Genomic DNA, 23,612 nt, shown 5'->3' with positions numbered 1-23,612 from the left:
TTTAGATACGAAGCCCCCAGTTTGTGGCTATCATAGAGCGTCCTACATTCAATCAGAAATATGGACTGAGATTAAAAAAATGATAAAAACTTTGTGATTTTAAACAATTATTCCAGATTAAAGATGACCAAAGACACTCAAATGTAAGTTAAATAACACAGAATCGGCTCAGCTTACTCTAAATTGCTGTTGCAATTCCTTTTCAAAATAAAGTAGTACATTTAGGAATTTCCATAGTTATATAAACATTTCTCAGTCTCCTTTTGATATTTCTGGATTAACGCAATTAGTTCATAAAATAATCAAACAATAAATGATTGCAGGAATGAAATATTACACTCAGCAGACTGAAACCTTAGATTTCTGACGCGCGTGTGTTTTTGGTTAAATTTTTACTGTAGCAAAATAAAATGCAAAGAGTCTGTTAGAGCAGCGCTGCAGCTGTAGTTTGTTAGTGTAATAATGTAATCGCTCTTTATCACAATCATTCTGACGGCTGGGTAAATCCTGCTCTAACAGGTGTGTCAGTGCTAACAGGACAGAAGTAACGCATCACAATCTAATTGCAGGTCCTTTGGAATAATTTCACATATATGGAGAAGTTTGTATAAAGGCTTTTAGGTCTCCAGCGTGAGCTTCATGACTCAGTGAAACATAAGCTGCTTCATTCTCTGACTGGGCTGTTGTTGGTCGAGCTGCACCGGAGGCGAAGTATTTCCACGAGACAATAAAATGACCATTTGGTTCCTTTGCTTTGATCCCTATAAAACTTTTCATCTTAATTCTGATTAAATCATTGAATAACTCTCAAATTCAGTTTGAGAAGAAGTCGATCAAACCAATTAAAAAAGATACAGTCTGATATATGATAAAAGATAACAAATAACTAGTGCTGGACTCTGCAGTTCTTCTGGGCTTTTGTGAGTGAGTTTCAGGCCATTGTTTAGCTTTCTAGTCCATACTTTTACTCTTCAAGTTAATAGTCTTTTTTTTTTTTCAAATGCAACAGTCACTTATTTACAGAGCACCTGATGATTGTACTTGATCGTGTAGCAGCTGAGGAAGAATGTGACCAAAACAGAGCTAAAGGAGAGTAAACAGAAGGCTGGAAATGTGACTCAAGAGACTGATAATGATAGTTTCGAACTGTAAATGAACACAACACCTCAAATTAATTCGTTAATTATTGGTTTGTTTTAGTCGAGATAGAAGGAAAATACAAATCTGCTTGATTTTCCTGAACTGTAGGGCTTTGGTGAAGCACTGGGTGTTGTTTTCCGTGACAATAGTATTGGAAGCAGTAAGATGAGGTTGCAGCTTTAAATCCAGTCACTGCCCTCATGGTGACAGGAGTAGGTGCAAATTGATACAGCTGCTCCTGCGATTCAAGAGTGCAGGTTACACAGCAGGGAAACTCCATCCAGCTGAGAAGGTGATCAGTGCAAGTGAGACACAGACAGACCTGGACTGTTTAGGGACAGGAAGCTACTCTAGGCTGCTGTGACAGACTGCCACCTGCAGCTCTCAGGCCAGTGTCAACTAAGAGAGAAACCGAACAGAAGAAGACATTGTCCTTTGACACATGGCCTCTGGCACTCTCCCATTGTCTGTGCCAACGTCCTTTTTAAAACTCAACCAAGCACAATGAGCCGTTTGTCTTTGTCTGGATCAATCCTATTCTCTGCCCTCGCTGGTGTAGTAACTGCTGTGTGCTGATTTTTATTTACAGTGACAGGCTACACCCAAGAGGGGTGTACAATTTCCAATGTGCAATATAACCAGATTTTTGTGGTGTTTGCTAAAAATATTTAAATTCTTTGAGCTATAAAACATTCGTAGACAGAGAAGATGGTACGAATGCTCTGAGGCTAAAACTGCACGGCGTGAACTTCATTAATCCGAAGGATTTCACTTCAGTCTTACATAAACACTCTCACAGCTCTCTTATAGCTAAGGGGCACTGGTCAAGTTGTGGTGCTATTATGTAACAAGGCTGTCACAGTGTGATACTGTGTGTAGTTCACTCTCTGCTTGTGTGAGTCAGTCTGCTGCTGCATAAACTCGTGCTGCACCATAAGAAACTTTTAAGATAAAGCGGCCCATTTTTCATGTTTTAAGCCTACTGTAAAATCCGTCATATGATTAATATCTGCAAAAAGAAGCTGAAACTGAGTTAAAGCATTACATGCTAAGATTTCATGGTGACTGTATACTGTAGGGACAACAACAGTGATATGTACCACATCCCCATCTTAGATCTTCCCACGGAGCTTGTTTTGCTTACTAGAACAGCAGCAGACTACTGAGTGTGCACAGCCTGGCATATTTTAGGAAACTTAGAAATCACTCTTGTTTTAATTTGCAGGAGGTCAGTTAAAAATTAAACAAATCAAATAATGGTTAGGAAACCATTGTTCCCATATTTACAAAGTTTAACGTCAAAGGTCAAACAGTTCCTAATAAACTGAAGTTTAATGATGATGGACAGCAGCCGGAAATCTTTGCAAACTATTAAAAAACTATTAAAAGTGCTGGTAAATCATTAATTAACTTTCAATTGAGCCTTATGCATCTTAGAAGGTGAAAAGACTAATTGTGTTTTATTACTATCCTTTCAACCGTCATTGCCATAAACTGTGCCATTGTCACTATTTTAACTGTCAACCAAAAATGACACATCCCTCTACAGGATCCCGCCCACCTGAGATCTGATTGGTCGTTTTCCGACGTCGTTGCTCTTCATTGGCTCATGCCGTGCCACTCAGCATCTCACCACTGCTGTGACTCTGTGCAGCTCAAAAAGAAATCATATTTTTTGTAGAGCGGATCAGCGGGTAGCAGCTCGTCTTTGGCCGGCGGGGTTGCTTATTTGCGGGGGTGTTTTTAGTTTGTCTTGGCTGCCACGGGGTGCTTATGGATCTTTATTGCGCAAAGAAGAGGCAGTGAGTCAGTATTTGCTGCAGAATGGTATTACGAAAAAGACTAAAATGGTGCCTTTGCAGCAGGGGTATTAATTTTGCCGGTGCCTTGTAGCCGTAGTGCAAGTTAGCTTATGAACAGCAGAACGTTAGCCGACTAGCTAATGCTAGGCCTTTCGTTTCCTTTGGCTTGTCAGGACAGTTTATTGTTTTATCCCTCCCTCTTTAAAGCTGGGCTTTTGCTCTTTACTTTGCTGGCTGTGGTCCATTTTTCGTTGCTTCCCGCGGTTAAAAAAAGACACCGGAATGAAGCGTGTGAACAGCTTTCAGAGGTAAGCGGAAATCTGAAAAACGAAAAATGCTGTTTTGGTTGTGCCTGGATGAGATTGGAGAAAAAACAGGGAGATTTCAACGCTACATACTTTTATAAAGCACTCAGTGTTTAGGTTCCTCTTTCTACTGGCCGTTAGCAAAGCGCTGTTTTAGACAAACGAAAGGAACTTTCACTTTAAATATCGAAACGTTTAAATTTTAACAAACTGGCGCTAAACTGTGATTTAAAATTAATAATTCAGTCTACGAGTGATAATAAATTATTTTTCGAACATTGATTTTAAAAAAGTGCTTCATTTTCTGGCCTCGACTTACATCTTACACTTAATCTTAATTAAATATCTTAATCTTTTGGTTCGGAGACAGTAAAATAAGCTAATGGCAGATGTTGTTGTTAATTCTAGACTATTTAATATGATCACACTGAGCCACTGTTTATAATGATTTGGTTTATTTTTTAAATAAAGTTTAAAACAAAATCATAATTTACTTGAAACTGTGTACAGACTTTTTTCAGTGCAGGAGAGTAAGTGTGATTTGAGCAGTATTTGCATTTTTCAGTGTTAAGAAAAATATATTTCAAAGCATTAAATGTGAGAATATTGTTGTTCATCTGTCTGCTGGTATTTCTTTTTTTGTACTTGGAAGGTAGGATAGCTCTAATGATAAGAATAAAGGCCAGGCACATATATAAGCACATATACAACATGTAACCTATGTTAATTGTTTTGCACGGGTTGTGTAATATGTGATGTTAGAATGAATAAATAAATGTACATAAATATTCAAAAAATCAGTGTACGCATATTGTCTAGATAAAGTTCTTCTTTTGGATGCTTTTGTTTTTAGGGACATCCACAGCTCAAACTTTGTCTCCACCTGAGCTGTCCCTCTGATGTAATTAAATTCCTCTCTTAAAGCGCAGATACTGAAGGGTGGGTTTGTTGGTGAGGTGCCGTGGGGTCTTTTAATGTTTTGTTCTGTTTGTTTTTGTGTGTGTTTCAGGTTCATGAACAGACGGGCCTCTGCAAACTGCCGCTACCAGCCTACCTGCTATGAGCATGCTGCAAACTTTTACACCCATGCAGTGAGTGGCTCCAAACTGTTTAGGCCTCCGTGTAATTTCACAGTTGCTCTTTAACTGTCTTAATAATTTATTTATTCTGTGATTTCTCCCTCATCCTTGCAGCTCCTCATCGTGCCAGCCTTCGTGGGGATGACGCTGCTGCACTGTCTGTCGGACAACCGCTGGGAGAGGATCACGGCCTGGGTGTACGGCATGGGCCTGTGTGCCCTCTTCCTCGTCTCCACCGTGTTTCATATCATCACCTGGAAGAAGAGTCACATGAGGTGAGGACTGAAGCATTAATAAGCACTCAGGCAGAAGATTCATGCCAGAAATACTGGTGGGTGTGTGTGTTTTTGTGTTAGTTTTGTTCCAGTGTTTCCAAAGTGGAGCGTTTAGTCTGCACAGGCTCTTTTATTTTTGGAAATTGCCCACATTCTCTGTGCCATTTCTCTGACTTCCTGTCCTCATCATCTGCTTCGTGCATCCATTTAAAAAAAAAATAAATCTGGTGCTATTTTAAGTGATGCAAAGCAGACGGACCCTTATGGCCCACTTCTAATCTGTGCTTGAGGTCATCTCATGGAATTTCAAGTATTACCTTGAGTGACTGTTCTAATAAAAGCTTTCATACATACGATCAGTCTCCGGATATCGTGAGCTTTTTGGAAAAGACACATTTGGACAGTCCTTTGTTTTCTTGTTATTAAATAATTAAAATATGATGATGATATTTGGTGTGAGCTAAATGAATAAAATCAACATTCTTTGTTGCTTTGCTTTCACAAATACTTTGTTGCTTTTAGGTAGATATACGCTGCCATCTTTCTTCTCATCCATCGGCCATTTTTCTGTCATTCTATCATTTTTGATCACTGCGCAGGACATAATGCTACATGTTCAGACGCCGCTGCGAATTACAACATTACTGTGTATCGAGTAATGCTTTCGTTAGCGTGTTCTTTCCATTTCATTATTTCTTTTGCTTTTTTTAAAATCATGTGAGTGGGTGTGGCGCTTCTCATACTTTGATACTGTGAAATGTTGACCTGTTATGGTGACTCGTATGTCCCATCTTCTTTTGTTTACCTTTAGCGTGTTAGCAAATTCACTTTGTTTGCATTTGCGTCACGCTGCAGACAAATGACCTGCGACCTCATTGTTTTTTTTTTTTTTTTTTTTTTTTTGTGGTTCTTTGTCTGTCCTGCTCAGACAATAATTTCCATACACTTGCAAATTACTCACTGCTGGTATGGAAACACAATCTCACGTCCTGTTAGGCAGAAATGTTTCTGCCTAAGTGGGCATGAAAATGATGGTTGTTGAGGAAAACGGCATAAACCTGAGTGTCGTCTGTTTCAGGTCAGTGGAGCATTGCTTTCACATGTGTGACAGAGTGGTCATCTATTTCTTCATTGCTGCCTCCTACACACCTTGGTGAGTGTCAGACAGACAGCATGATATACTCCCCTGGACCTGAGTCATACACGGAGATCTAACTTGATCTAATTTGGATTTTCATCTTTATTCAGGTTGAACCTGCGTGAACTGGGCCCCCTCGCAGCACACATGCGCTGGTTTGTGTGGCTCATGGCTGCTGCTGGAACCATTTATGTCTTCAACTACCATGAAAAGTGAGCTCGCAAAGTGTTTTTCACTCTTCATTCGTTTTTTTACATTTTATTGAGAAAGCCAGGAAAGAAAAATCACAATAGCTAGAAATGTCTTTCTGTGTTAGTCTGAAGTAACCACAGTGCTTCGAAACTCTTCCCTGGATACAAAACACGTCTCAAAACTCTACACTCATGCCCGAAAATCCTTTTTCCTCATGATTTCACTTTGTCACATCCTCCAAACGCCGCCTGTGTCAGATCTGATCATCTCCCTGCCTTGCTTGTGTTTCACTTTTCCTTTGCATGGCACAGACCTCGTAAACACACACTTTCCCCCCTTTTTTGCCTCCACAGGTATAAACTCGTTGAGCTGGCCTTCTATTTGTCGATGGGATTTTTTCCCGCATCTGTGGTGACATCAATGGTAATATATATTTTTATTAATACAAGCACAATCACATTCAGCTTAATTCTTAAACCCTCACATCACTTCTTCATCTCAGCCGATAAACCGAACATCTGTAGGGTGGAGCTGTTAGCAGTGTGTCTTACTTCCTCTTTAGGGTGTTTGACAAGAGTTCACAGAAAACAAACGATGCATTTAAAGTTTTCTTTGTGATTTAATGATTCATATAAAACGATTCAGAGCTGAAAAATAATTTTTGAATCCTGCTGTGGCGCCTCGTCTTTGTTTTAATCTCTGCTTCTACTGGTCTCAGTGGAAATAGCAGCCACACATCTCAGTAATCCTTTTCTGTGCATGCTGCATGTTTTATTGTTAATATTTTGCAGGATTTTGTGGTGCTTTGGTGGTTTGTGTGCTCTTTCTGATATTTCATTATGTCCATTGGCTCCTGTTATGTCCTGCACACTTTACTTGGGTTAGCTGCTCAGGTGTAGCAAATCATTCTTGCAAAGTTATTTTCGACTTTGTCTTCCGTCTGTGAAAACGGCGCCGTCCACGATGCGCTTACAAAAAACGGTTTACTCAATCTCATTTTGAGGGTTCAGCTGCTACAAACCAGCTGCCCGATTCTTCCTACCGACCTGCTCACTGGTCAGGTTGTAACGATTCAACCAATCAGTGCACAGTCAGCAATGTGTTTTAAACAGTAATGTTTAATGAATATGTTACATGTATCCATTTTTGTGTGTTTTTGCAGAGCAACACAGACGGTCTTCAGGAGCTGGCCTGTGGAGGACTCATCTACTGCCTCGGTGTCTTCTTCTTCAAGAGCGATGGCGTCATCCCATTCGCCCACGCCATCTGGCACATGTTCGTGGCGCTGGCGGCGGCAGTGCACTACTACGCCATCTGGAAGTACCTCTACAACGCTCCCAGCTCAGACACCCTCCTCGACTCGTGACCGCGACCCCAGACAGGGCGCTTCCCGTCCCGTCACCCTCGTGCTCTCGCGCCGAGCGCGGGGCGACTCCCTCGACTGCCCGCTGAAGCTGCAACGACAGCCGTAAGGTTTACGAAAACAATGACCGTGAATTGTTTACTGTTTTCTAACAAGGAAAACAGATTTTTAAGCCAATGAAGAAAAGCTACTTTATAGCCGTTTTGTAAAAATAAAAACAAATCCTTTGACAGTCAGGAAGGGAATTTTGAACTTTTACACTTGCTGTTGACCTTGGCACATTCATAAATATTTGAAAGAGTATTTGAGAAATTTGATAGCCGTCTTTTGTATCACTTGAAGTCAGTCACATTCCACTTTGGGGGTTATTTGAGTGTCAAAACTCGGAGATTGATCAGTTTCAGTGTTTTGAACATGAGGGAGGATATCGAATGAGGTGCTAAATATCCACTCTGATCAGTAGCTCTTATATGATGTTATATCAGACGTTAGTGTTAATGTAGGAGCTGAATTTAACTTTTATTTAACAGAAGCCAAAGGTCTGTAATGTTGTCTAAACTGAAGCATTTCTTCAAATGGAAAACTGATTTAAACTTGATCAAACAAGAAGCAAAGTAGTGATCTAACCACACGTTCAATGCCAAACAAGCCGACATTGAAAACTCTTCTCAGTAGTTACACATGTACAGTGTGTAGAGCCGCTCAGTGCTTCAGTGTATTCTGCTGGTAACGTTTTGTGAACACATGGAGTTGTTTTTGTTTTTTTGCTTCCTGTAAAGTTACAGTGATGTTTTAAATCCATCTGATTCACATTTGCACTTTTTTGGTCTAATGCACAGCGCTTTGTTTCTGTGACCAGATGCAGTTTTCAGAGAACCACTGTTTCTTTTCTAAGTAGTTGGCGCCCCCTGCTGGTGGGCAGGCGTAATGAAAGCGACTCATGCTATTTCAGTTTGACTCGGGCAAGGTGGGATTTTTGGTAATGAGCCAAACCATGAGAGAGAAATCAGGTGAGGTGGATAAAGGAGACAGAATGATTTTTTTTTTCTCCACTTTTTCTGTAATGTGAACAGTGTTTGTATGCACGACCTTTGTACTGTGGTCCAGTATTACATTTGTTTCCACTGACTGCTCAGGTTTGAGCAGCGTTCCCCGTCTGCAGTCTTTGGAAGGGTCTGATCAGTGGGGAAATCCTCGTGTTCCTGTCTTTGTCTCATGCTGCTGGTTTTGTAAATTAGCTTCACGGCTCCTGATTTGTACAGTTATAATCCTGTTGCTTTCCTCTTAGTGATGTCTGGAGCTGAATGATTTCCTTAACCACTGTTTTGTAATGTTTGTACATTCTCTTCTTTGCTCTGTTAATGACATGCTCCTGGCCTTTGCAGGGGAAACAAAATTCTTCTCATATCTTCTGTTGGCTGTTAACGGTGCTGCATAACCACGAAAGCTTCTCCACCTTTCTGATGTGAGAATAAAAAAACGAGGAAACCCTACGTCTGCATCTCTTTCAGGTTTTCTCCTAAATTCACTTTGCACTGACTGTGTCTGTGTCTAATCCAGCTCTCATTAGACGCTCCATACAAAAGAAACTAGAATCTGCCTTTATTGAGTTTCTAAGAGGATTTAGACGAGCACATCTCAGGCTCTTCATTTAGGCTGCTGCTGGGTTTTTTTAATATCCCTCTACAACAGATAAATATGTAATTCTGCTTTAACAAGAAAGCCCCAGAGTCTGCTTAATTATTCGTTATATTATATTCAGCGCTAATGTCACAACTTTTACTTCTTTGTGGTACAAATATATTTTTGGTAGTGAGTGTCAAGCCTGATTTATACACTTTTAAACTTATTAATTTAAACTTTTATGATCATAATTTTAAAAAGTGATTCAAGGCCCTGAAGCACGAATCCAAACAGGATTCAGTATTCGGTGTGATATTTACATTACTTTGCGTTTCTTTCAATAACGATAGGATAATTGTGTTTTTTAGACACAAAGCATCATTTCTCTTCACACAAAGCAGGAAATATCTCTGAGGTTACCATCCTGTGATCCCACTGGTCCATCTACTGGGTGATTTACATTCCCACCCTCACCTACAGCCACGAGCTGCAGCTGTTGACCCAAGGAATCAGATCGTGGCTCGAAGAGGATGAGTTGAGCCTCCGCCGACGAGTGTCTGCGATTATGGGAAGTGCTCAGACTGGAGTCTCTTTTTGGCCTTTTTCAGTTTTATTAGATAAGTGAAGAAACGACAGGAAAACGAGGACAGACAGGTAGCAAAGGGCTGCGGGTCGGACTCGGAACGGCCGTTCTCAGCACTATGACATGTGGGCGTCCTCTCAACGCACCCCATAGTGGAAACTTCTGAACACATTAAGGAAAAACTGATTCTTCAGATTAAGTAAATGAAGGTTGCATAAGCTCACACAGCACGTATTGAGTGCTTTTGAAGAGAAGATTGATGTGCAGTTCAGTTTACTTTAAAAACTACTCATCCATCCTTTTCTAGTTTTATTTTAATAAATATTTAACCGATTGAGTTAATTAGTTTCTCAGTTTTACTGGATTTTCAGGGCAGTTACTGGATCATCATGGCTTCCTGTTTTGTGTGCCAGTTTTTTTTTTTTTTTTTAAAATAAGGATGCTGACACAAAAAAAAAAGCAAATTGACTGTCACACTGTTCGCAGCCAGCTCAAATGTGATTGGTCAACAATCACGTCCCTGTCTGATGCTTTTCATGTCAGGCACAAAAAAAGCTATAAAAGTCACAAATTAACATCAGAAAACACATTTTTAATAACGAGTCTGACCCAGAGTTCAGTGCCACACGGACTCTTACCAAACGTCTGCGATCTTTTGTAATCGGGCAGAAAAATACGACAAAGCAGAAAAGCACTGGGATTTTATTAGACACTACAATGTACAGAGACAGAGGCTGAGGGCTGAACAGCACAAGTAAATGTTATGCATCCATTCCATGACAAGCAAGACCGAGTACTCTAAGCCGCACACTCTGAAACAGTCTTTTGGTGTTGCCATGAATACAATGGTTACAGTTCTGGTGTAATGTCCAAAATAAGACATGAGAGAGTTATTAGTATATATAATGTGTAGATATTTTGATGCACTAAGAAGCCCTTCAGTGCAGATCTGAACTTATCCGAGTGGCGCTGCGATGAAAACTACATTGCTGAGAGACTGGGAAACAGTCGGTGTATTCAAGGCACTGGAATAGACTCAGGATTATGGATAACATTTCCGGGTGAGGTAGTGAAATCACTTGACAGTGAGGTCATTTTGGGATACACGTGGGTTCATTATTGGCTTTCTCCTGTATTTATATATACACGCACGGCATACGATTTCATAGAAAGGTGCTCCGGAGATTCTGGAGGCATCGTTCCAGTCTTTACCGCAAACTCTGTTTACGCTCTCCCGTGTGCCTGTGCAGCTAGGATGGAGAAGGAAACGTCTAAAGCGCTGAAGCACTGAGATGATAGTTTACAGTTACAAAATAATCATTTTACATCGCGCACGCCTTTGGATCAGATAGATTACGTTCAACAGACTCTGGTGCTGAGGCTGGAATGTGTGAGTTTTGTTTTACTGGGCGGATATCAGCCTTTTTTGGGGTCGTTCCTTTTTTCTTCCAACTTCGTAAAGAACAAAATGGAAATTCACGACTAAAATTTCAACACGTCACCACAAACATAACAAGTCCAGGGATGCCAGTAAGAAAATAAAATCATTTACTCAAATCAAAGTTCTGTTTACCAATTATAGAGATTTACTTACTTTCAAAATGCAAATAGATAAATTAGACTTTAACCTACTAAAATGTGAGTTGTGCAGGAATGTAACATTATTCATGTGGAAAATGCCATACGTGCTGGATTACATGAATAATTCCGTATTTGGGAATATCATCTCCAATACTCCAGCACATAAAACCACAAACTGAGTTTATTACGTGTAGAAAAACAAAGATAAGGACCAAAAAAAGTGGTGGGTGGTAATTTTGTTACCAGATGATCCACTGCAGAAAAATTCCATTAATTTCATTTTAATGCTGGCACATCTGAACTTCCATACAATAAGCTGAAGCTTCAGCATTGGACTGAATGCTCGGAAATTTCTACACTACAACAACGTTGTAGATCTTCACTGTCAGCCTTTGTTTAAAGAAGAAGAAGAAAAAAAAAAAAAGCTTCTCGGTGTCTATCACTCAGGTTCGGGACACGTTACAAGTGCATTGGCCAAAAGGAACCAATCGCACGGAGCAGCAAGAGTAACCAGCGACAGATTTCCCTTCCTTCATAGTAACTTCATCCCATCGAAGAAGAAAACCAACGAGCTGTGTGAAGCGTTTCATTATGTAGCAGGAAATTCAATTAAAAGCTTGCTCACGGGCAGCTTCGGATCCCCGGGGAGGCTGTGACGCTAACCGCGGTGAACGTGCGCGGGCCCAAATCTCTCTTCTGAACCGCATTTGCTTCTTTTGAGTTACATGAGATTTATATGGGAGCCTAAACGTGGCACCTGCACAAACCAGAGTGTCATAATAATAACGATGCCCGGGAGCTTTTTGGGTGCCGCTGGATGTCCACAAATCTCTGTAAATCTACCACATCCTACCTGTTACAGAATATCAAAATACCAGTATATGCATTTGTCTTTGAGTTATACATTTGTATTCTTTAATTATTTTCTGGATCTGTTGTGCCTTTAAAATACACAGTTCAGTAATGTATAGGAAAAATACTGTACAAAAAGAACAACTTATAGAATAGGTCTATATAAACATATCTCTTGTAACCAATATATCATCTCTGTTGTGAATCGTTTGGTCTGCAGTAAACAAATCGATTGAGTTAACCACAGTATTGGACAACACCATCCAACTCTTTTTGTCAACACCTTTTACATTCATACAGCCATCTTTAAAAGAAGGCAAACATAGAGCTATGAGGAGAGACTACAGACATCTGGATTGATTTCTAAAGTAAAAACACTCATATTAATCATGCTAAGTTGAACAGAAGCAAAAAAAATCGACAACTTTGCAAAAACAAAACAAAAAAAAGGAAAAAAAAGGGAGAAAATAACCGCAAAGAGCTTTTCATTCTGTCAAAGAAATCATGCTTAAATCTGAAAAACAAGGAGGCTAAATAACATCAATGTCAAGAGTAGTATTAATACTAACAATTATATCAACAGAAATATATATGTATATATATATTTTTTTTTTCTCAAAACAACAATCTTCCATCTGAGAAATAAAAGGTAGATAAATATGAGTTAGAGGAAATTGAGCGAGTGGAAACATTGCACTGGATCAGATTGTGAGACACGCATTAGTGCAGATGTCAACTAACGTTAGCTTAGTTAACGAGCTAGGATGCAATGTGGAGAGAAGGCGGAGCTAAGAGATGCTTGTGTCGGGTTAGCGGTGGACAGGAATTATTGCTCAGTGTCCGAGAGAGATGAAGGAAAGAAAAATGGGCATGACTGCAGAGGAAGAGACATGTTTTCTTTACGTAGGGGGGGGGGCGGAGTTACCCAACTAAAATACAACATGAACAAAAAAAAGAGATGATGTTGTTAACAGAAGAAGACAACTTTAACAGGGCTTAAAAAACAAAAACAAAACGCAAGTTTGAAGCAGGAAGCGGGCGCTTAAGCTCGTTACGGGGACACGAAGAAGAAAGGAAATGACAGTTTTCAGTCCTGATGTCACGTATAAAATCGGTATGAAAGTGAACAACAAACATGGCATCACTTCTCAAAAGGTGGAAGGTAGCGGGCGGGGGGATTCAGCTGGTGGGTTGGCTCATGACTCCTCACAGTACATTAAAGTGGGAAGTATGCAGGTGTAAATATATATATATCATTATCCATGTATATGTATACATATTTAGTCAAACAATGTGTACAGAAATTAAAAGAAGGTACAGACAAATTGAAGCTTATGATAGAAGTCAAAAATACCAGAATCATACAGGTGTGTGTTGGTGTGGGAGGAGAAGGGGCTCAAGGGCCAGGGGGTACTGGGGGGGGGATTCAGTGCCACCAAAAGAGACACATTGTCCTTCAAATTCGAGGGGAAGGGAGGTCTGGGGAGTAGAGTGGGTGTCAGGTGGAAGGAGGGGGCATGGTGGTGGTGCTGGATGGGCAGGGTGGGGATTTGAGGGCTCACAGGGGCCCGTGCCGGGTCTCGTATTTAGCCAGAACGTTCTTGCAGCGGCCCAGCTCCTTCCTCAAGTCCGCTACCTCCAGGCGGAGAGCGGCGTTCTCCTTCTCCAGGAAGGAGGCGCGGATGGCAATCTGGTTCTCCTTCAGCCGCCGGGCGTCCCTTGACCGCTTGGCTGCCACGTTGTTCTTTCTGCGCCGGGCCCAGTACTTATCATCCTGTGGAGAACAGTGGGGACAGGATGGGGAGGTCAAGAGTCTGAGCTAAAAAAAACAGTAAACACAGCTCTGAATGTGATGCCTGTTCCCGATCCATCCACTAGGGGGAGACAGTGATTTATTCTAACTGCTGAAAGCTTATGCTTTTCCTTATTTTCTGTCATTTGTACACAGTTAAAAGGGTGAATGCTCATATTTAACGTGCTCACAAATAATGATGCTCTAAACACTAAAGTTTTAGTACCTTTTCCTACTTTTGGCTCTGTATGATGTCATAAATAGGGGACATTCCTAATATAGTTGTCTCGAGCATACCTCTCTGTGAGCGAGAACAGAAACACGTTACTGTTCGAATTATAGTTGTTTTGTTTTGCTGCACATGCACGACTCATACATGCATCACTTACACAGTTAGTGCAGACTTACAGATTTCATGTGTATTCCTTTTCAGTGAAATAATTATTCATAAGTATGGTTGGGGAAACAAATGGGGGCTCATCCGGGATTTAGGTGTAAACCCTGCAAAATCGCTACGCTCAATAAATTTTAAATGATCCCCAGTCCCACATTTCAAATGCAAAACCCTTTTTTTAATTGATATATAAATATTATCTCCAACTTGAATGTAGCCATTATCTTTGTTTTTTTTGCATGACTTGAATTTAAGAACACAGATTGTTTTGCTTATAGTTCAAAAGTCTTCCTCCCCCTCATTGTTTAACTTGCTTCAGATTCTCACATTCTTACATAACGGCATTTCAGCCAGAACATGAAATCTGATCTCACACGGCTATAAACACAAACACAAAGAGACGGAGCAGCGGGTCACCTTCAGGTCCTCGGGGATGAAGACCTTGCGGGCTTTTTTGATCATCGGCTGTGGCTTCAGCTCTTCGGCAGAGAACTTGCGTTTCCTCGGATCAAACATCTCCTGGCCCGGCACGCTGGACAGAGCCAGGTCTGCTGGGTCGGGGTCATAGGTCACGGGGACCTGAATGGACTCTGGGTCGATGGGGCTGGGGGTGTCCCGGGCTGAGGACAAAAGACACATTAGCTGTCAGTAAGTGCACAGAAGCATGCAATTCTCTCAGCAAGAGCTACATGTTGAAAGCCTTTCGTGATTTGAAATCAGCAGGACCTAAACAATAAGCACCTCTAATTTTGGCAGAAGCAGCGCCCTTAAGGTTCTGAGTTGTACTTCTATTTAAAGAAAGCAGCGAGGCAACACGGGTGAGGCCCAATCAGCAGCTCTAAAGCTGGACCAAGGACAAAGGAGGACGCTCTTTCTCTCCTCTGAATGCACACATCTTAGAGCAGCAGGAGGAGACGTCAGGCTTTGACTTGAGGACAGGTGGCTACTTTTATAGAAGACAATCTTTGTGCCTCATTTGCCCAGCAGGTGGTGCAAGCACACAAGCTTTAAAAGGACAAAGAAACACACACACACACACACACACACACACACACACACACAGGCCTCACTTCTTACAAGACACGAAGACAAACAAGATCTACGCGCTTATTATAATGAACTGTTAATACTGCTGATTTCACTGATTGTCTAGAGATCTCAAGGAAGTCAACTCTCAAACCATCTTGAAAGCTATCAGCAGCCCCCTCCCCCCATCTCTACCTGCCTGTCGTGTGAGACTTCTCCAACCAATCTCAAGCTGAGGGCCAACGAGTCCAGTTCGCTGAACATTTACTGAGTGATTCATCACATTAGCACTAATTAGTTTTGTGATTAAAAACCCCATTTGTATTCCCCACTTAGAAAAAAAAAAAAAAAACTGCGAATAAAGCGAGTCACAGCGGCCTACATTCCCACGAGCTGCCGATCCACTGGCAGCTCATACATCACGACCCAAATTGTTGGACTTGTGAGCGGCCATGGCCAATGAATGCTGCAGACCTTCATCCAGCGTGCACACAGTCGCACCGCTTTCTGCTTTTGGATGCCGTGGAGGTTTGAGAACACTTGCATTTAAAACAGAAACAGACTGAATCCTTGAGCTCACTCTGCATCTGTCTGCCCCTCAAGAGGCACCGTCCCAACCACAGGAAGTGACGGTTCCTTCATCACATGACAAGAAAACCTCGAGAGAGTGGCCACCCTGCTTCGGATTTCTCATAGAAAGTAAAAGGAAAACAACACTGAAGCAGGTTTGTTCGGAAAAAACGATGCAGGAGTATTAAAATGACCGATTATCAGCTCATAAATCTGAGGAAAAGGGAATTTCCTCTGGCATTTTTTCTGGGAATGGTTACAGTTGGATATCTTCAACCTCTTTATTAACTTTCTTGAAAATTCAGCATTAAACTTATTTGAAAAAACTGGAATTATATAATAAAAAAAGAACAGATTTAATACCAGCTTTTGATATGTCAACATATTTTTTGCTGTGGTCCCAAAATGTGGGCTGTAGCCCCCTGTTGGTCTATCATGGTATTGTGGGCTTTTTTATTTTATTTTTTATTCTCAATGTTATAATTATGAGTATAGATACTTAAAAAAACCCTCAATCTGAGATAAAGGCTGCGGGCTAGACAACGAGCAATACTGATGACCTGTTTGGTGAATAAGGTGTTTTTAATAATATCTTTTAGCAAGTCAACTAAGGTCGGGTCGGTAAGTAGAGTCACCGTTTCCAGAGTAGAGATAAATCTGTCTGTAAGCTGTAAATACCCAACCTCACCCTAATCACCTTTACGAGCCACTGGGATCTCCTAATTACCAGAGTTACAACACAAGCCCGTTCATTGACCTGCAGTATCCTAAACTAATGGACCGCACATTCCAGGGGAGAGGAAGTAGTTGAATGTGGATGCACAAAATAGTTCCCTCCCTGACCAGGAAATCTAAAATTAACAAGGCATGAAAGGTAGTCTGTCTTATAAAAAGCTGTGGGAAAGCAGGATTGAGCTGAGAAATACCCGTGGAACTTGTTTTCCTTTGTGGACTTTATCTCTTTCGGTGCGCCGCTGGTTACAGGCTGTTGTCACGCTAAATGATCGTATCGAGCTTACTGTGAGTGTAATCATGTGGCTGCGTGGGTGATAACACGACGGTCGGCGATAAGCGGAGCTGGTGGTCATATCTGTGCGCGGGGATGGAAGTGCAGCAGAACTCTGACCTCGGAGTGACACGAGCCCAACAGCAGTCACTCGATACTGTGCAAAAGCGTTAAAGGCCACAAGTGCTGTTCCTCTATGTTGGCTTTAAATGATGCTTCTTTAAGCTGGCAGTCAAAACGTATTTGCATGACGTAAAAATCCTAGTGGCAAGGTAAAAAAAAATGCATCAACTCAAAACAAATTTGATTAAAGCGTCCTAAATCAGATATTAATTATACCTCTGGGCCATGGGGCTCCATTGGTGTCTAAAACTATTAAAATTACAGTGAAGCACCAAATTCCCTTAAGACCGTGCACCCACCCCACCCCGTTCATTATAATAAGTGCGTAGATTTTGTTTGTCTCCGTGTCTTGTAGGTCAACAGGACTTCATTCCTCGAGGGCACTCATGCAGGACGGGCTGGTCCTGCAGAGGAAAGCTACCATTTCCACAAGACCAGCGGAAACTGGCCACAACAACAAAGCGGAGAGATATTTTTCGCCACGGCTCATTTTCCCCCTCATCAAGCCACCTTTCATAACTTAGTGGAATGCGCCACAACACATCCTTTGACCCCTCCTAGATCTGACTTCCCCTTTGCCTCCTGCCAACGGTGTAGCAGAGTCCATCTTCTGAACCAACCGCTAGTTTGAGGAAAACCATCCCCCTCTCTTTTATTTGTTTGTTGCTTGTGATAACTTATCAGCTGCCTGTATCGCTAGACGACGGTGGCAGTGTGGCTGGTTAGACGAGACTAGACTCGCTGAGCTGGAACAATATTGCGCTCACGTGACCGAAGCACACCCGAGTCCATGTGATCTCTGCAGGGTACAGTCTGTGCCTTGGCTCTGAGTCAGAGGCTGTTTTAGAGCTGAGCCCGGCGAGGGAGGGGGAGGAAGACTGGACAGGAAGTGGACAGCATTGTAGGGAGGGAAGGAGAGGTGGGGAGCGTGAAAGTGAGAGTGAGTGAGAGACGGAGGGAGGAGGAGACAAGAGAAGCGGGCAGGTTTCATGCCGTGACAAGCTCCTGTTTGCAGCTCAGCGCTGCACACGGCGCCTGCATGTGTCCGTCACATGGCCCGGCATGCTGCAGGAAACCCCAGCCGCGTTCACGTGAGAGACAAATGTGAAGAGGCAGACAGAGACAGACCCAAGCAGAACACACACACCTACACACACACACATACGTCTTTATGCACATGTGCACCCAGCCTCTAAGAAAAAACCCCATAAGGTACAGATGCACCTCCACTGAGTAAGGTTAGCTCCTCAAACTCTAGTCTGCACAACTTTCTATACAACCTAATGGATGATTTGTTAATTACCAGTTCAACTATAATCAATCAAAAATAAGCATTTAGCGTTTTCTGGTAATCAAATGTCAAAATGTGCTTGCACTGATACGTCACCCAATGTGAACCCTGTGTATGCCAGCATTTCCGCAAATAAAGCCGTCATGTTGCATGAACTTTAAGTTGGCTGACATTCAAAAACGCATTCAACTGCTCAAAGACTGTAAAATGGGTCAGCTATTGGTCACAGCAGAAATATGGACTGGAACCAGCCACTGGTCAAGCTGTTATTGGATAACTTGATATTGGGCCACAATTTCACAGCTGATGCATTCAAAGCGAAAACTTTACATCAAAGCACTCACAGCAACTTGCTTCTTTAAAAGTCATCATTAAACTGCTGCATAAACATTTTTCAAGAGGAAAAAACTTGACCCTCAAAAAAAATTATACAGTGTATATATATATATATATATATATATATATATATATATATAAAATTATGTTATTAAGTCTATTCATTTGATTTTATTATAAATGGGAACAGGAAATGGTCTATATATAAATATAAAAAATAAAAATCACACTTTTCTAAATGTTTGCCTCGCTATTGTTGTCGTGCAAACACTGTGAAACTCACAGCCGACACCACAGAAACTTTGGCCAATTACAGCGTCAGAGAGAGCGCGCCACTATTAGTCACTTGCGTCATGAAGAGATAGCAGTGTAAGCTATGTCAGCGCAAACGCTGAGAGGTGAAGGTCATAATATTTGGTTTTTATTACTGTTTTATGGATAGAAAGGCTTAAAAGGCAACAGGTGTTACAAATGTAACAGCTGGATATTTTATCGGGTTACCCAAAGATGCAGTTTTTTTGTTACTGATTCGACTTTTTGTGCCGCGAATGCGATCAAGTCTTTATTATGTCTTCTAGCTCTTCATCACACCATCTTTGAGCACTTAATCAGCATAAAGAACGACACAGATATCAATCAATGCCGATACTAATCATCGGCTTTCATATACATAACGAGGACGCAGTGGAACGTTTCAGTGTCTTTGTAAAAGCCACTTGGTCAATAAAATGTAGCTAATTAAACTTTCATTTGAACCTTCTTTCTTATCAACGGCTGGTAATATTTTGGTAGCTTTCCATGACCCAACTTGGTTCAAGAGCTAAGATTTGGTGCTGTGTAATGTATTTAGCATATTAGAGTAAAGCCAACACAATGCTGACAATACCTCATCAAGGTTTGTTCCTTCCTAATCTCCAAACTCAGAGGCACGACGCGCTGAGGGGGAGTTTTCTTTTCAGGTGCCAGTACAACAGCTGCGTAGCATTTATGTCGGGACTCTGTTTGCGGCTTTTAAGAAAAGAGTGATTTTATAGACGAGGAGTCGACCTTGACCCATCTGATGTCAGGCCAAATCACCAGTCATCCTCTATTATCATCCAAAGTCTTTGGTCAGATCAGTCCACGTTCATCCTGATTATCAGTTGTGTCATTGAAATATCACTCAAACTATTAGGCACTCACTTAATCAGGACGCCCCCACTTGAGCATCGAGTAACAAACATAAAGAACTTCTTGCTTCCCTTTAAATGCAGAGACCTCGCTCCGTTTACATTCGTACCGAAGGCCGGTCCTTTAAACTGACTTCAATCCTTCTGGTGTCTGGCGTAAAACCCAAACAGAATCTGGCAGCGCCTTAACAAACTCAGTCACACAGTTTAGCGCCTCCGCCTGAATGCAAACTGCCCACTTAATGTTAGCTCATTACAATAAAAGAAATCTTCCTGGATGAGGAGCTTTAGCTTATCAACACGTCACTGAAACGCTGGAGCTCTGCACCGAAACAAAACATGGTTCTAACACCTAAAATGCTTTGAGGATTTCATGCAACCAATAAAGAAATAATTAGACGGCACCTTAAAATTCATTCAAAAGTCACATCACCGAGCTGAAAAGAAGTATGTGTGCAAACTAAATGAAGCTCAGCAGTATGTAGTAGTCTCTGAGTCACATTTCTGAGTAATGTAAACAGCCGATGTCAGTGTTTGCCAAACCCAGCAGGGATTTATTCTGAATGAAGACGATGGAAACTAACTTTAAAAGGGTGAATCTGAAGGCAACAATACAACTTTAGAAACACAACACAGAAAACAACCATGACTAATGCCTGACACGGTTGGTGCGGGAAGATTTGTTCTGCTAATCGGAGCTTTGTGAATGAGATTGTACACCACCCTTGAACTTGAGCTTGCTTACAGGCGCTCCAAAGTTCAGTGCAGGGCTGTATAACAGGACTAAAGTGTGTCAGGGTGAATTTAAGGTGCGATGCAACGCTCCAAAGTTCAGTGCAGGGCTGTATAACAGGACTAAAGTGTGTCAGGGTGAATTTAAGGTGCGATGCAACGCTCCAATCAGGAGCTAAATGAGAAAACGCACAAGATATTGTTCTGTCTCAGCGTCCTGGCTGATAGTGAGTAAATGTGGCGAGAGTGTGCTTGCACCAGGTGAGCAAACAGGAGGACGGACCTCTCGAGGCCTCCGCCCCCCCACCCCTACACTGAAAGGGTACAACTAACTCACGTGGCCTCGAGTATTTCGAGGTGCATGATAGGCTCCACTGCATAGGCTGCCTACCTGCTGTGCTGGGGCTGTGGAGGCAGGTCTGAGGCGCCATGCCCGTGTGAACCGATGTGGTGGCACGGCTGCTGAGGTCAACCACGGAGGGCGTGGGCGGGGCAGGTGGCGGGGCCTGCTGCAGAGGGGCCTGCGGCGGCTGCGCCGTCTGCGGGGCCTGGTCGCTCTGGGCCGAGTTGGCGGGGATGCCGTTTTCCGACAGGAACTCCTCCAGGTCCATGTACTCCAGCTGAAAGTTGTCCCCATCGTAGGGCAGGGTCTTGTCCCAGAGGGTCGGGCCAAGGAAAGCCGACTGTGGATGGCTGGCTGCGCTGCTCTCATCGTCCAGCTTCTTCTCCTTCTCCTTGTCCTTCCCGAATCCTGCAAATGTTTGCACACAGTCATTTTATTGTCTTGCTTTATTGAGGGAAATCACGGGTCAGATCTTGGTTATAAATAGACAGGGTCTCATGTTAAAAAAAAGGGTCAGTTTAACCAATTTTCCAAAAAGGGACCAAATTAAACGATTAACCGAATTTAAAATACTTTATTTATCTGTGCAAGCACCAGATGTTAAAAATAACAAAAAAATAATATGTTAACTTATTAAAACACGCCAATAAATGATTTCTGATGGGATTTCAGTGTGTCATCTTCCAATAATGTAAGCAACATTAAAAGTATTGGCTCCAAGTGTGCTGAAGCGGTGACAAAAGTCCAACATTTTACACCACAGACAAATAAAACCATAGAAATGCACATAGAAACCTGTAACTTGGATGGAATCACCTTTTAAAAATTAATAACCTGCTCTCCACTCATATTTAAATACATTTTCACTCAATGCATCCAAGAATCCAAACAGAGCGCAAACAGCAGCAGCTTCATAACGGAAACGACGCCCTCTATCGGCAGCCAGAGGTGGCGCTACTGTAAATCCCACAGAAGACGAGCGGGTTTAAAGGTTGCAGAAGGAGCCCGCAAGCTCAAAACGGCGCAGTCGGGAGCACATAGCGTGCAAATTAACACGCACTGCGCTAATTTACATGACAAGTACATGCTAAACAGCTCGAGCCAAAGTTCACGTCAACCTGTCAGTCAACTCACATTTAACAGATACGGACAGCGATCTGTGATAAATAACGTTACATCGACAAACGTCGTAAAAACGTTAACAGGAAAGTCACAGCTGATGGATTTAGCGAACCAGTGTCCTTCATCGCCTCCGATCTGTCAAATCTACGCACTGAATGACCACAACAGCCCGCACGTAAACACCACGGCCGAGAGTGCGCGCTCGCGGCTTCAAGTTTTGGCCCGGTTTAAACGTACCTTCATCGTGGTGGAAAGGCAGCTTCAGCGGATTCTCCAGCAGGGATTTCAGCACGCCGTGAGTCGGCGGCAGAAAAGTTGGGTTTATAGGAAGAGGTCTGGCCATTTTCTCCATATGTCTTGAAGGGCAATTTGAGAACAAAGCTCACAAAGACTTAAATTCCCCCCCCGAAAACAAAAGAAAAAGAGGCAACCGAACTCGCTGGCCGGTCCGTGAAGGTCCCGCGCAGGTGGAATAAACGACGCCGGTGCTCGGAGGGAGACGATAGGGTTCCGCGCAGCAGCAGGTCGGCGAGCGGCTGGCTGTCTGTCGTCGAGGGCGGCTGGCAAATAGCTGGAGGAGGAGGGCAGAGGGAGGAGTGTCGCTGTCAGAGCTCCTACACTCCTCCATCCATGTGCGGAGACGGATGCCGGTGACGTCAAAGCACCGGGAGGGCGGGGAGCGCGGCGCGTTCGGAAAAAAAAGAAAAAAGAGTTGCTTCAGAGGTGCGTTCAGTGACAGTCGGAAACATTGGCTTTAATCAAAGTACGTGTCTAGCAAGTACACATACATTTAGATTTACTTTTAATTATTTTTCAGTTTTTTAGGGGAAATATTAATATAGAGATTATTATAGTTTAAACTGGCATGTAAAAGTGTTATTTAACACTGCCTTTCAAAATATGATGAAATACATGTATAACGTATAACAGGATAGATCGTGTCCAGAAGAAGTCTGGCCCTGAGAGACCAAATGCACTGCAAAATAAGAAAATATCATAAAAAAATAAAAATGCTGCCAAGGCTCACAAAATACAGCAGAAGTAAAACCCAAAACTAACAGCTGTAGTAGAAAAATGCACCAAAAGCATCTTTTTCTTCCTCACAATCTTTTCAGCGCATTTCACTTCTGTCCATTGGATCTTTTGGTTTCTGTCACTTCCACAGCCGGTTTGTCACTTTATTGTCTCACCTAAATCATTGTGGTTTGTGCGCTTTTGCAGCATTTCTTTATTTGCTGGTGTTTTCTTAGGTTGGAGTCAATTTGAACTCTCAAAGCCACCAGAAGTTTATTACGTACATATTTATTTTACTAGGCCAAGCATCTTTGTCATAAAAGATTTTATGGAGATGAATAAAACCTTTTTATTATCTTATTTCACCCTGCCCTCTCACCGTAGTTGCAAAGAAATATACATACTACACTACAAAACCCCCAGATAGCCAAAGCACTATCCATAAAACTATGTAGAGGTCATTAAATATCTGTCTCCTTTGCCCCCCCCCCTCCCTGCCCCCCCTTAAAAAAAGAGAAGTTATTTCAGCACAACAAGGGCATTTTCCATGAATTGTTCCACAAGAGCTAGATCAGACTATCTGCAAAGCAAACAACTGTCCCAGGACTCCAGATTCTTGGAGATACCAGAAGTCACAATTTTAGCTGCTGGTTTTATTAAATGCCATTTTTGGAATGTGCATCACCAAAGAACAAACAAAATAAAATGAAAAATGCCTTAAAAATTGAGAAAATGTGACATCTCCCAGTATTATCTAACCT

The 23,612-nt window shown here is 42.0% G+C and overlaps 2 protein-coding genes across 3 annotated transcripts; one reads left to right on the top strand and one right to left on the bottom strand.

Annotated features, from left to right (window-relative positions):
- Positions 1 to 2,751: 2,751 nt before the first annotated feature.
- On the top strand, positions 2,752 to 8,822 carry mmd (monocyte to macrophage differentiation-associated). 2 transcript variants are annotated; one of them, XM_085455024.1, is made up of 7 exons: positions 2,756 to 3,250; positions 4,257 to 4,338; positions 4,441 to 4,601; positions 5,680 to 5,754; positions 5,850 to 5,951; positions 6,285 to 6,354; positions 7,094 to 7,369. In XM_085455024.1, exons 1-7 carry the CDS (start codon positions 3,225 to 3,227, stop codon positions 7,295 to 7,297), a joined length of 720 nt encoding a protein of 239 aa, XP_085311150.1. In that variant the 5' UTR covers positions 2,756 to 3,224; the 3' UTR covers positions 7,298 to 7,369. The 2 variants fall into 2 exon arrangements, with proteins under 2 accessions (XP_085311149.1, XP_085311150.1); XM_085455023.1 differs by lacking the exon at positions 6,285 to 6,354 and having other exon boundaries at positions 2,752 to 3,250; positions 7,094 to 8,822.
- A 1,362-nt stretch (positions 8,823 to 10,184) lies between these two features.
- Positions 10,185 to 22,469, bottom strand: hlfa (HLF transcription factor, PAR bZIP family member a). The gene is made up of 4 exons (XM_085455022.1): positions 22,075 to 22,469; positions 20,764 to 21,123; positions 14,537 to 14,739; positions 10,185 to 13,707 (listed from the first exon to the last, which is right to left on the bottom strand). The coding sequence occupies exons 1-4, from the start codon at positions 22,187 to 22,189 to the stop codon at positions 13,492 to 13,494; spliced, it is 894 nt and encodes a 297-aa protein (XP_085311148.1). The 5' UTR covers positions 22,190 to 22,469; the 3' UTR covers positions 10,185 to 13,491.
- Positions 22,470 to 23,612: the final 1,143 nt, after the last annotated feature.

Source organism: Copadichromis virginalis, linkage group LG4, assembly GCF_057382275.1.
Source record: "Copadichromis virginalis isolate Kocher_CV1m ecotype Utaka linkage group LG4, C_Virginalis_male_GT1.1, whole genome shotgun sequence".
NCBI classification, from domain to species: Eukaryota; Metazoa; Chordata; class Actinopteri; order Cichliformes; family Cichlidae; genus Copadichromis; species Copadichromis virginalis.
This window is presented reverse-complemented; position numbering and strand designations above follow the sequence as displayed.